Genomic DNA, 13,255 nt, shown 5'->3' on the forward strand with positions numbered 1-13,255 from the left:
CTGATTTGTAAATACACCCTCCTCAAGCTTCTGTTGTAAGCAGGCCATGAAAGAGCCTCAGGCTAGGTGCTGTCAGCGTGATGGGGAACATGAGACACGGCGTGCTCATGCCTGATGGGAAGCCAGACTCTGGACAGGTCATCAGAACTGTGGAGAGGATTAAAGTAGAAGGGCATATGCCTAGAAAAGTCTGGAGTGGCAGGGATGGCCTGAACTCAGGGGGTCAGAGAAGGTTTAGTGAGGAAATTACGCTTCAGTTGAAAGACTGGTTAATGAGGCAGAGGGACTACTCAGAGCAGAGGGGGGAAACACTATGAATGTTCTGAGGTGGAAAGGTCCTTAATAATTGATGAATTCTAACCAGCTTTTGAGATACCTGCCAATAAATGTTTACCATTAAATTTCAGGAAACAGGAGCACCCATCCTAACTGACGATGTTAGCCTGCAGGTGTTCATGGATCATTTGAAGAAGCTGGCTGTGTCCACTGCTTGTTAAGCTGGAGATGTGAGCGGAACATTGTCACATTGTGTTCACAATTGCTTATTATGGCTCAAAAACATTCCTTTCACTTTCCTTGTGAGTTTTAATAAATAATCAAAGGAAGCATTGTATGTAACTCTTTAGATTATAATTTATTTGTATTCCTTATTTGTGCCCCTTTTCTTGCAACATGAAATTGTAAGGTCATAAATGTTTTGGTACTTGTAGATGTTTATATGCTTTTTGTATCCTAACTTCACACTTATGTAAAATCAGAGATACTGTATTTTGGCAACTTACTTAGATGAAAATCATAATGATCAGAAAGGAAATAAATATAGATAAAGAAAGCACTGGCTAAAATAATGCTAATACAAATTTGATTTCCTGAGGTCTGTGTGTATGTGTGTGTTTTAAGTGACTCCCCCAAGAGATATTTCCTGAACTTAATCCTCACATTTTCTGTCTAAATGTTAATAGATCAAAGGAAACCTTGAAATATGTGAAACTTTGTCAAGGCAGAGTTGTCTGGAGTGCACTATCCCTAACTAACATGTAAACAGCCCAGCCCAAGTAGCCCTAAAGAGTGGCTACTGGGGGGAGGGGTGGGGCAGGGCACGCGCCTGGGTGGCTCAAATCGGTTAAGCGCCCGGCTTTGGCTCAGGTCATGATGTCATGGCTTGTGGGTTCGAGCCCCACGTCAGGCTCTGTGCTGACAGCTCAGAGCTTAGAGCCTGCTTCAGATTCTGTGTCTTTCTCTCTCTGCCCACCCGCTCATCCTCTCTCTGCCCCTCTGCTCATCCCCTCTCTCTCTCTCTCTCAAAAATAAATAAACATTTAAAAAAAATTTTTTTAAAGAGTGACTGATGGGCATAAATAGCTATAACAAAATGACAGCCATTTATCTTGGGCATCAAGTAAAATAACTTTAACATTAGCACTGCTTTTTAATCAAAGTAATATATGCATGGTTTTAAAAAAAGAGACAAAACTTATCCTAAAGAGCTTTATAACAAATAATAGTTCCCTCCACTCCCTGAGCCTAAACCTACTGTGCCGAGATGACTGGCTTTAACCTTTCCTTCAAGACTTTTGTTGCTGTATCAGTTTTAGCCAACCAGTGTCACTCAATTCCCATTTTCCAGAATGAGGAAAGTAAGACCTTTCTCTTGACCATCCAGTTTTGATCAGCTACACCTTTATTTTTCTATCAAGGTTGGTAAAATTTACATTCTGACCTATAGCCATAGTTCTGTCTTTTGTCTGAAAGTTCATTCTGAAAGTTGGAAATTAATAAATATCATTTACACAGTTGTGATCATGTAAACATTGTCCGTGTTCGGTCAGGCAATATTACATTTGTCTCCAGGGGTTTGCTGCCCCAGTCCTTCTACCACTTGAAGGAAAACATGTCCAGTGACAGAATTAGTTACTGTGCTCACATTCTAGCATGCCCCGGGTTGGTGTGCTTCCTTTTCACATCATGACTTCTTATATTGTTATTTTCCCTAGAGTTCCTAATTTTTTGTTTTGATTGAAGATTTTGTTTTCTATTTATTCAGAAATTCAAATCTCTTCTTCTACTGAATGGAGTCCATTGTTCTTTAAAGGTCACTGATCTCCCCTTTAATCACCGGCCAATTGCTACGACAATAGTAATCCAGGAATTTCTTTTGTCTGGACTCCTGGATTAGTTCTACTCTTTATCCCATAAGTCATTTGCTATCTTAAATGGCTTCTATAAAAAGTTACATGGGAGATAATTGACTGAATCTATTCTGTCTTCATACTTGATAGCGTTGCTGAGTATAAAATTCTAGGCCCCAAATCATTTTCCTCTCAGAACTTTGGACCTATTTTTTCATTCATTCAACAAATAATTGTTCAGTATTTGATATGTATGGAGTGTCTTATAGGCACTGGGAATGTAGCCAATAAAACAAAATTTTCTGCTTTTGTGAAGCTTATGTTCTAGTTAGGGAAGACCAATAATAAAAAAAATGGAAGTAAATTATATAACTTATTAGAAGGTACTGAGTGCTATGTAGAAAAGCAAAGCTGGAAACTCCTTTTAATTGACTGTTGGACCATCTGGATTGATTCTTCTCTATATTTCGAATTTGTATTACTACCTTTTGCCTTTGGTGTGTGTTCTCAGAGTGTTTCCTATCCTAAGCTGTTTAACACATGTTATTTCATTTCATTTTTTAAAGTTTATTTAAGTAATCTCTACATCCAATGTGGGGCTTGAAGCCACGACCCCGAGATCAAGAATCGAATGCTCTTCCAGCTGACCCAGCCAGGCTCCCTAGCACTTACATTTTAAATGCCAAGGGCTTGGGGCGCCTGGTTGGCTCAGTTGGTTGAGCGTCCGACTTCGGCTCAGGTCATGATCTTGTGGTCCGTGAGTTTGAGCCCCGTGTCGGGCTCTGTGCTGACCGCTCAGAGCCTGGAGCCTGTTTCGGATGCTGTGTCTCCCTCTCTCTCTCTGACCCTCCCCCGTTCATGCTCTGTCTCTCTCTGTCTCAAATAAACATTAAAAAAACTTTTTTTTAAATAAATAAATGCCAAGGGCTTTTATTTTATGTATCTTTTCCATAGAATATTTTTCTTACTTTTTGGAAATAATTTTTAATTGAGACACATCAAATAGAAGAGTACATAAAACTGCATATACAGATTTAAGTTGAAACTGTTCCACCTGGTCCTTTCCATTTCAAATTAACAGAAGGTAGAATGTGGTAGACCCACCTTGCTCTGGTGTTCTCTTCAGTGACCATGAGTTCAGGTGCTGAGGTGAGGTGGCACCATTGGGTGACAACATCAAAGACGTGGCCGTGCAGGTGCCACCTCTGGGTACTGGTGGCTGTTTCCAGAGAGAACATGGAGTTGGGGGGTAGTATTGTGTGAAAGCAGCCATCCTGAGTGGGGAAGCATGGAGCCTAGTGTGGCTAATGAGGACTCTGAAATTCCTCTCCAAGGCAAGGAAAGCCTCTGACATTTTAAGCAGGGGAAAGGATCAGTTAGGGGTTTTTTTTTTTTAAACACTAGAGAGTGGCAGGATGGATGGGAGGAAGCTGGAATCTAGGTGAGGCCTGAACAGAGAGGCAGGTGCTCAGACAGAGATGACAGATAGGATATTAGGCAAGAGTCTGAATTCAGGTTTCTGGCTTGGATGATCATGTCAATCATTCTCTGAATTACACAAAAGGAAGGAAAGAGTTCTTTTCCTCTTTCTTTCCTAGCATTGATAAATTCAGTCCTGGACATTTAAAGGAGCTTTTGAGATATAATAATGTCCAGCAGGTTGGAAGTAATTAATAGAAATTTGCCTTCAGGAGAATTTGGAGCAGATTTCTATCGTTAACAAATAACATGAGTAAAGGTGCTCAGGATGAGAAGAGAAACGAGTTTGGAACAGAATATCAGTGTTTTTGTTTTGTTTTTAACTTGACTGAGGTATAACTTACATACAATGAACTGCACCCATTTAAAGTATACAGTTCAATGAGTTTTGACAGGGGTACACTCGTGAAACCTCGACCACCAGATGGAACATCTCCATCACCCCCAAAGTTTTCCTTAGTAGGCAACTACTGGTCAGCTTTGTCCCACTGTAGATTAGTTTGCTTCTAGAATTTTGTCTGGTTTTGTGTCTAGCTTCTTTCACTTAGCATAACCCATTTGATACTCACCACATAGTTGCATGTGTCAGTAGTTCCTTTTTATTGCCGAGTGCTATACCACATTTCATTTAGCCATTCACTAGTTGATACCGATTTGGGTTGTTTCCTCGTTTTGGCTCTTATGAATAAAGCTCTGTGAACATCCGTGTACATGTCTATGTGGATATGTTTTCATTTCTTTTGGATAAATAGGAATGGAAGATCTGAGTCATATGGTATGTGTATGTTCAACTTTTTAAGAAACTGCCAGTATTGCAAAGAGGTTGTGACATTTTATGTTCCCACCAGTAAGAGATCTGATAGCTCCAAATCCTTCACATACCTACTAAAAGGCAACACATTTTAACAAACTCTTAACAATAGATACACAAATGGCCAAGACGCTCAGGGATATCATTACTCATCACAGAAATGCGAATTAAAACCACAAGACACCACCACACACCTATTAGAATGACTAGAATTTACATCTTATGTGTAAGGATTTTTAGTAGGGTTGTCTTTTTGTAATCGAGTTGTAAGTTGTCCTTATGTATTCTGGATACAAGTCCTTGGTGAAATATAGGTATCTGAATAATTAATTTTGTGGTTTGTTTCATTTTCTTAACTGCGACTTTTGAAAAGCAAAAGCTTTAATTTTGAAAACATCCAATTTACCAATATTTGAGTTTTTTGGTTTTTTTTTTTAAGTTTATTTACCTCTTTTGAGAGAGAGCAGGACAGGCAGAGAGAGACAGAGAGAGACAGAGAGACAGCATCCCAAGCAGGCTCTGCACTGTCAATGCAGAGCCCAGAGCCGGGCTCGAACTCACAAATCGAGATGGTGACCTGACAGGAAACCAAGAGTCCCACACTTAACAGACTGAGCCACCCAGGTGCCTCTACCAATATTTGGTTTTATGGATCATGTTTTCTGTATTATACAAAATCTTTACCTATCCCAAGGTGGCAAATTTTCTCCTGTCTTTTCTTCTGGGTTTGTAGTTTTAGCTTTTACATTTAAGCCTATGGTCCATTTAGAGTTAATTTTTTGTGTATGGCAAAGCAATTTCTGAAGGGTGGAAGAAGATCCTGGAAGGATACCAAGATACTAAAGATTATGTTTTTGAAGCAGTGAAAGAAGCAGGTGGGGTCAGTGGTGTCAAATGCTTTAGAAGGCAAATTTGATTATGGCTGAAAAGTAGTTACTGGATATGGCAATTTACTGAACGCCCACTCTGTGCCAAGCACATCGCTTTTGCTCTCAAGTTGTTTGGTCTGTTGGAGTGGGGGTAGATTATGCTTTGAAGAAATGTATGGGTAAGAGAAAAGTTGAAGGTGGACATAGTGGAAGATGTTTTGTTTTTGAGATGTGGGTAGTGTAATTGATGGGAAAGACCCTGAAAAGGCTGTAGAGAATAGGACCCAGGTCCTGATTTCAAGCCCCACGTCGGGCGTGGAGCCTACTTAAAAAAAAAAAAAAAAAAAAAAAAAAAAGAATTGGACCCAGAGCCCAGTGGAGGGATTAGCTTTGACAAGGAGGGACCCAAGGCTCACCCAGATTGGGTTCCAGAAAGGAAAATGGAGAAGAGTTGAGTTGGAAGACAGGTATTCCCGCATATCTGAGAGCTGGAGGAGTAAAATTAATCTAAACAATTACCATCTGAATCCTGCGTAACGCAGGTGTTACAATTTTCCACGCGAGAAGTTTGCTCCGAGAAATTGTCATTTGGTCCCCATCACGTGGTATGCGAGGCAGTGGGTGCATAGCACAGCACAGAAGCCGCTTAGACCCCACAACTCAGAGTCCAATCCCCGGCGCGACTCTCGGGACTACACGCTCCAGAATGCATCGGGGCCAACGCGAGAAGCGGCCTCCCAGAGTCGACTCTCGATTGGAGGCGGTGGCGGGGGCTGTGACGCGCCGACTGGAAGGCCCGCCTCCGCTCCGAGCTTCCCGGGATCAAAGCCTTCCCCGAGTAGCGCCATGCGTCCGGACCAGGCCACGTCCTGGTACCGGCGGATGTCCGCGGTCTACGCGCTGGGCGCCTGGACCCTGCTAGGCTCCTTGATTTTTTTAGGCCGGAAAAAGAGCAAAGTACCAGGTACGGTTCTCCGGCAGCCTTCGGTGAGGCGTCCCCAGGGGGTTATATAAGCGGTTTAGCTGTGCCGCAAGCACCGGGTTTATTCTGCAAAACCAGTGGGAACGATTGCTTAGAGCCATTCGTTATAATGGAATCTACCCGGAACTACTTTTTAAGTCCTCCTGCCTACGTCTTGTTGATGGAGGCCGTTTTTACACTTAGAATTTGAAGAATCTATTTAAGGCCTCAGAGGGAATGTCAAAGACCCTGGACGATGACTTAAAGAGGTGATGCCTCGGTTACATTAGTACCCCCCCGTTGTAGTTGGCGAGCAAACACTTCAGCACCCCCGCCAGCCGAGTACTAAAACCTTCCCAGTTACTGGGCGGAAAAGGAAATCCCTGAGCCTTCAGAAATATGCTGGAAATCTATAGATATCTGTAAAACTTTCTGGTTGCCTTGGGCTGAAGGGAAGGGGGGGCGGGGCTTGCCAAACGGAATGGGGTTTCTTTTTGTGAATGAAAGCCATTTAGTGGTACATTTCAAAGGAGTTAATTTTACGCTATGTTAAGTATATCTGGATAAAGCTGTTAGGTGATAACTGCTGAAGATTACATTGGTGATGACGATTATCAGTGGCCTGAGAATACTAGTGTCCATTATTGAGCATTTGAAAACATTGCAGTGTCTGTCGTGTTCATGTCATATTTATTTTTTCCTTTTACAGAAAGGAAATACGGTGTCAGAAATCTGATGGGGGTGGGGGTAGTTCTCACCTCAGTTTATTTGATTTCTGAGGCTTGACTAATAATTTTAAGGACGGATTGCTGTCTTAAAAGTTCATCATTCAGGTGTTCCATTTTTTTGAAAGGCAATGAAGTAGAGCAAAAGGATGTCGCAAGAAATGAAATGCTCGAGCCGCCGAAAGGGTTTTACGTGGAAACAATTGTCACATATAAAGAAGATTTTGTTCCAGTCACTGACAGGATCCTCAACTTTTGGAAATCATGGACTGGTGGCCCTGGACCAGAATCCTGATTAACTGCTGAAAGCTGAAAACCGGGACTGGGTTCAGCATATACATTTGATGGATGCCTTAATTTCCAGTTTATGTTTGTGAAAAGTGTATCCATTTAATTTAAATTTTGCTGTGAAATATAATCACTAGTAATATGCAATAAATATTTCCTTGAAGAAAAGTAAACTCGCATATATGAGGTGTCCCTCAACACATGAATGAAAGGTTGAAGTGAAATTTCACATTGAGCTTCCATAAGCTCAGTTTTCTGAAACTAGTTCATGTAACTTTGTATTTCTTTCATGTTGCTGGAAGACACGGCTTTAGGGGTCCCTTTAAGGTTATATTCAGCAAGTCCCCACCTACATTTAGGGATTTATAGAAACCCTTTGGGTACTATTGAGTACTTGGTAAGTGTGTTATAAATTAGATTTTAGGGCACCTGGGTCATTCAGTCAGTTAAGCATCTGACTCTTGATTTCAGCTCAAGTCATGATCTCACGGTTCTTGAGATTGTTCCCCGCATCAGGCTCTGCTGACAGTGCGAAGCCTGCTTGGGATTCTCTCTCCCTCTCTCTATGCCCCTCCCCTGCCTCTCAAAATAAATGAATAAATAAACTTGAAAAAATTAAAAATAAATCTGTTTTGTGCAGTGATACTTAACTGATAGCATCACATGCCTGGGCCCTAGCTGCAAAGGAGGCTGGGAAAGTGAATTTCTGGCTTCTGTACTAGGGATTCATGGACTTTTAAGGGAGGAAGTTCAGGGCACTTGGGTGGCTCAGTCACTTAAGCATCCAACTCTTGATATGGACTCAGGTCATGATCTTGCAGTCGTGAGATTGAGCCTCACGTTGGGCTCTGCCCTGAGCTCTCAGCCTAGAGCTTGCTTCGGATTCTCTCTCTGTCTCTCTGCCCCTTCCCCACTTATGTGCTATCGCTCTCTCTCTTGCTTGCTCTCTCTCTCTCATAATAAATAAACATTTAAAGAAATTTTTTACAGGGGGAAGTTCTCCAGATATGCAAAGGATGTTCAAAAAATTCTGGGCAAGCAGATACCATGACAAATGTCCACTCCAGGCAGTAAGCCAGACTTTTTTTTTAAAATGTTTGTTTATTTTTGAGAGAGACAGAGTGAGCAGGGGAGGGGCAGAAAGAGAGGGAGACACAGAACCTGAAGCAAGCTCCAGGCTCTGAGCTGTTAGCACAGAGCCTGACATGGGGCCCAAATCCAGGAACTGCAAGATCATGACCTGAGCTGAAGTTGGATGCTTAACCAACTGAGCCAGCCAGGTGCCCCAGACTTTTATTGGGAAGTACCAAAATGCCAGCATTTGTATATAGATCATTTTCCCCAGAGAATTTCCTCTAGTTTCCTACCTGCAGGTAGACACCTGGCTGTAGGAATTCTGGGAGCTGGATGGGGGAGGGGCTTAGGGTATTTGGTTAGAATATATATTTCCATGTAGTCCAGTGCTCTGTCCTCTGGCTGCTACCATGAGTATCCCCAAGCAGAAACCCCACCTCTCCTGAATAAAGGGCAGGGATATTACTGGCTCTGAAGTGGTGGTGGGCACCTGGGGTCCAGCTGCTTATACAGACCCATGCATCCTTCTGTTTTCAGCCCTCCCTCTCCACCTCTACCTCCAGTGTTCTGCTGCCCCCAGTTACTGAGATCTTTCCAGTTTCTGTGAGGCTAAATATCTGGCTTCTCATCAGTGTTCTCTTTGCAGGTCTTGGCAAAGGTTCTTTGCTTGACAAAACTTAAGTTGGGCTCCTGAAACTTCTCCAAGGCCCCTCTGTGCATTTCCTTGTTAAATCCTGCTCTAGCAAGAACCCTGCTAAGTCATTTTAACTAGAACTCTCCACACTTAATACCTGATCACCTTGATATCTTATCAGGTTCCTCATCCTCCACCATCTGTCTGGTGATGCCAGAGCAGCCTAGCCTGTCTTCAGCAAGGATCCTGTTAGGTCAGCTTAACCAACCAGAACCTCCTTGTTGCTGATGTTTCCTTCTGGTAATTTCCCATCCGCTGACTCCCACTCTGCTCCTTGACTGGAAATTCCCAATTGCCCATGCTGTATTCAGAGTTGAGCCCCCTCTCTCTCCCTGCCCTGAATAAAGTCTGCCTTACTGTATTTTAACAAGGGTAATTGAATATTTTTTTCTTTAACAGCGCCAAGGATTCTGGTTCTTCCCCTCCATTATGTGGCTCCTAGTTTCATCAAAGTGGAAATTTGTGTTTACCCATGAGAAGATTTTTAGTGTCAGCTCTACTCAAAAAATTTAAAAGCTTTCATAGATAGATGATAGATAGATATATCTGCTTACATTTTCTTCTTGTTTAAAACACTTCAACCCCAACTGCTTGTGCTAAGATCATGTTTTTCCTCCACAACACTTCTCTTTTTTACATTTTTTATTTCTTTATTTTATTTTGAGAGAGAGGCAGAGTGTGAGTGGGGGGAGGGGCAGAGAGAGACGGAGACAGAATCTGAAGCAGGCTCCAGGCTCTGTGCTGTCAGCACAGAGCCCGACGCAGGGCTTGAACTCAGACTGTGAGATCATGACCTGAGCCGAAGTCGGGCGCTTAACAGACTGAGCCACCCAGGCACCCCACAACACTTCTAACCAACCAGTAAAACAGAACAAATTGTGGCTCCAAACAGCCTGAAGCCACAGTGATTTCTACAGTTTAGCCAAATTGTGGCCTAAATAGACCTTTGTGGACTAATCTAACAACTAAATATAATTTATAATGTTTCTCTGGGAAGAAGTTTTAAGAATTCCAAACATCCATGTTGCAAATGCAACTTAAATGTACGTTCAGAAGTTGGGAACTGCCTGTTGGAGAAAAGTTCGCAGGTTTGGAAACCAGCTTCCTTAAATTCAGAGGTCTGGCAGTATTGACTGAGTAACTTTTCTTTTTTTAAAAGATAGGCTTTATAGAAAGTGGGGGTTGCTTTTTGCTGCTAGTAACTGTGGCCTGACCACAGCAGCTTACATTCATAAGGGTTTGTTCTCATGGGAGCTTCCAGCAGTAGGCTGTCCAGGGCTGGTAGAAGGGATTCATGGAGTCATCTGGGGCCCAGGATCCTTCTGTCCTTCTGATTCTCCATTCATAGAAAGTGGTTTCCATCCTCTCATTCACAGGATGGCTGCTGAAGACTCCACACTCCCAGACAGGAGGGAATGGAGCGCTGCAAAGGGACATGGTAGCTGCCTGCCATCTCTTACCTGAGCATTCCTTGAGTCCCACCTGACAACTTCCGCTTACATCTCATTGGCCACCCTGAGCTGATGGGAGTTGGCGATGCACTTGTGTAACTGGGCATATTGCTCTTCTGTTGCTAAGGTAGACAGGGAGAACAGATTTGGGGTGGCAACTTGGCAATCTGCCTTGGAGTCCCCGAGGAGGCCTTTCATCTGTGTCCTTTATAAGTGTGTAACCTAGTTGTGCAGAAGAGTCGAGAGAGCAGTCCTACATGGCTATCCTTAAAGAAACCTGCCAGCCAGGTAGGTCCTCGGCTGGCATCCAGGAACTTGGATTTCCTCCGAGTTTCTACCATTCTCTGATAAAACTGGCTCCCTGTTGCTAAACTGTGCAAACAATGTGGTTCTTTGCGGAATACCTTCCTTTCCATTTGAGAATCTGGGAATTTGGTGCATGCTAGACAGAAGTGTGGTGTCTAAATGGGGTGTCTCTTGATCGGATGGGTGCCCCCAAATGTGGGACGACGATCAGGTGGAAGTCGGTGATGCTCGAGGTGAAAGAGTTCACCTGAGGCAGAACAAAGGGGATAGAAGTTTACTGAATACACTGCCAGGGAGTGGCGGGCTGGATAGCAGAGGAGAGGCTGTCTGCAACGAGACAGTGGGTTAGAGCTGTTTTTAAAGGGGGAAGAAGAGGAGATACGGCGATGTATGGAATTCTCTCTTTTCTGGTAACTGCCTACTTGTAAGTAGTCCACTGGTCATTTAGGGTCTGTGGATATTTTGAGGTGGGTCACCTGAAGGGCCTGTCTGTATTCAGCCAGGTGGTCGCTGTGGGCCCTTTCCACATTCCATTGCTCAAGCCTGTTTTCCTAAAAGCAGCCTCTACAAGAAGGTACCTACATCAACAGTCCCCAGTCAAAACTGTGGGCACGGAGTCTCTAACGAGCTTCCTGGTAAACACTTTGGAAATGTCACATGATGCCAGAGGAATCCAGCACCGGAAAACTGTACCAGAAGAAGAGTCTGGAAGCCTGGGCCTGGTTCCCTCTGGACTTTGTCCCACGTGCCTTTTTCCTTTGCAGATTTTGCTTTGTATCTTTTCACTGTAAGTCGTCATAGCCATGAGTATGACTATCTGCTGAGTCCTGGGAGTCCTGTTAGGGAATCACCAAACCTGGGGGTGGTCCTGGGGACCCTGCGCACACTACCAATGCAAAGTCCATCTAGATACGGAAGGATGGCTATTCTAAAGTTGAGGATTGTCAAAATACACTTTTCAAGGGGCACCTGTCTGGCTTATACAGTAGACCCCACAACTCTTGATTTTGGGGTTGTGAGTTCAAGCCCTACATTGGGCTTAGAGATTACTTAAAAATAAAATCATATATATATATATATATATATATATATATATATATATATATATATACTTTTCAAAAAGTTAAAAACATGAATCTAATATAAAACCAGATGAGCAAATATCAAAGACTTGTTCAACTACTCAATGAAAAAAACAGTAGGATGATAAAGCTAGTTCAAGGAGCATAGGGGAACAGGGATAATTTAGGCATTGGAGAAAAATGTTAGAATAAGGTTTCTGGTTAATATTCTACAGGGTGGTAAATACCTATATTTAGGGGTTTTGTTTGTTTGTTTCCTAGACAGGAATCACTTTTATCCTCATTGGTCAAAAATCTACAAGTTGATGTGTAACCTTTTAATCATAGGTAAATGATGGGTCAAACAAAGGTGCATTCCCCTAGATAATTAAGGAACTTTTGAGTGGGCCTGTAAAAAATCTTTGAGTGGAAACTAATTCCAATTGTGTGTCGAGGGGGGAGGTTCCCCACACCAAAGCAATTCTCGGACACTAGCTGTGGGTCCTACCGTTCAACTCCACTCTGACACTATTTACCCAGAGAGAGCATCAGATCCCACAGATCAAGGGCTCCATCCTGCAAGACTGTCACTTCCCCCTCAGATGCCAGTCACAGCCTGTGGAGCACAGCTCCTTCTCACCTGTGCTTCTGCCTGTGGCAGTACACTTCCAACTCTCTCTTTGGACTTCAGACACCAGTCTCAAGTCCAGGTTGTTACCTATATTTTGACCCACTGGCTATATATAGATCAGAGATTCCCATGACCCCCTCCTTGGGTTCCATTAATGTGCTAGAACAGCTCACAGAAACTCAGGGAAACATTTTACTGACTAGGTGAGCGGCTTAGTATGAAGGGAAGTAACTCAGGGAATGTACATTTATTCCAATCAACCATCTAATGTTTTAAATTTTTTTGTTAACGTTTATTTTTGAGACAGAGAGAGACAGAGCATGAACGGGGAGGGGCAGAGAGAGAGGGAGACACAGAATCCGAAGCAGGCTCCAGGCTCTGAGCCATCAGCCCAGAGCCGACGCGGGGCTCGAACTCATGGACCGCGAGATCTTGACCTGAGCTGAAGTTGGACGCTTAACCGACTGAGCCACCCAGGCGCCCCAACCATCTAATGTTTTAGATGGAAGCACAGGGCCAGGTGTGGGGAAAGGGAGCAGAGCTTCCATGTTCTCTCCGAGCACATGTCTCTCCAATATCCATGCATTTACCAATGTGGAAGCTTTCCGAACCCCATCCTTTTAGGGTTTTATGGAGGCTTCATTATATAGGCATGACTGATTAAATCCTGGGCCATTGTCAATGGAACCATATCTCCAGCCCCTTTACCCTCCCCAGAGGTTGGGGGTGAGACTAAAAGTTCTAACCCTGTAATCACATGATTGGATCTCCTGACA

The 13,255-nt window shown here is 43.2% G+C and overlaps 2 protein-coding genes across 4 annotated transcripts in view; both read left to right on the top strand.

Moving 5' to 3' along the window:
* Positions 1–873, top strand: part of SEC23B (SEC23 homolog B, COPII coat complex component) — a 45,012-nt gene extending 44,139 nt beyond the window's left edge. For all 3 annotated transcript variants that reach the window (XM_042931721.1, XM_042931719.1, XM_042931720.1), the window contains one exon: positions 408–873. In XM_042931721.1, the coding sequence (XP_042787655.1) occupies positions 408–497 (90 nt within the window). In that variant the 3' untranslated portion in view covers positions 498–873. The remainder of the gene's footprint in view (positions 1–407) is intronic.
* Positions 874–6,041: 5,168 nt separating this feature from the next.
* SMIM26 (small integral membrane protein 26) lies at positions 6,042–7,636 on the top strand. The gene is made up of 2 exons (XM_042930170.1): positions 6,042–6,252; positions 7,103–7,636. Exons 1-2 carry the CDS (start codon positions 6,135–6,137, stop codon positions 7,267–7,269), a joined length of 285 nt encoding a protein of 94 aa, XP_042786104.1. The 5' UTR covers positions 6,042–6,134; the 3' UTR covers positions 7,270–7,636.
* Positions 7,637–13,255: the final 5,619 nt, after the last annotated feature.

This window comes from Panthera leo, chromosome A3 (assembly GCF_018350215.1).
Source record: "Panthera leo isolate Ple1 chromosome A3, P.leo_Ple1_pat1.1, whole genome shotgun sequence".
Classification (NCBI taxonomy): Eukaryota; Metazoa; Chordata; class Mammalia; order Carnivora; family Felidae; genus Panthera; species Panthera leo.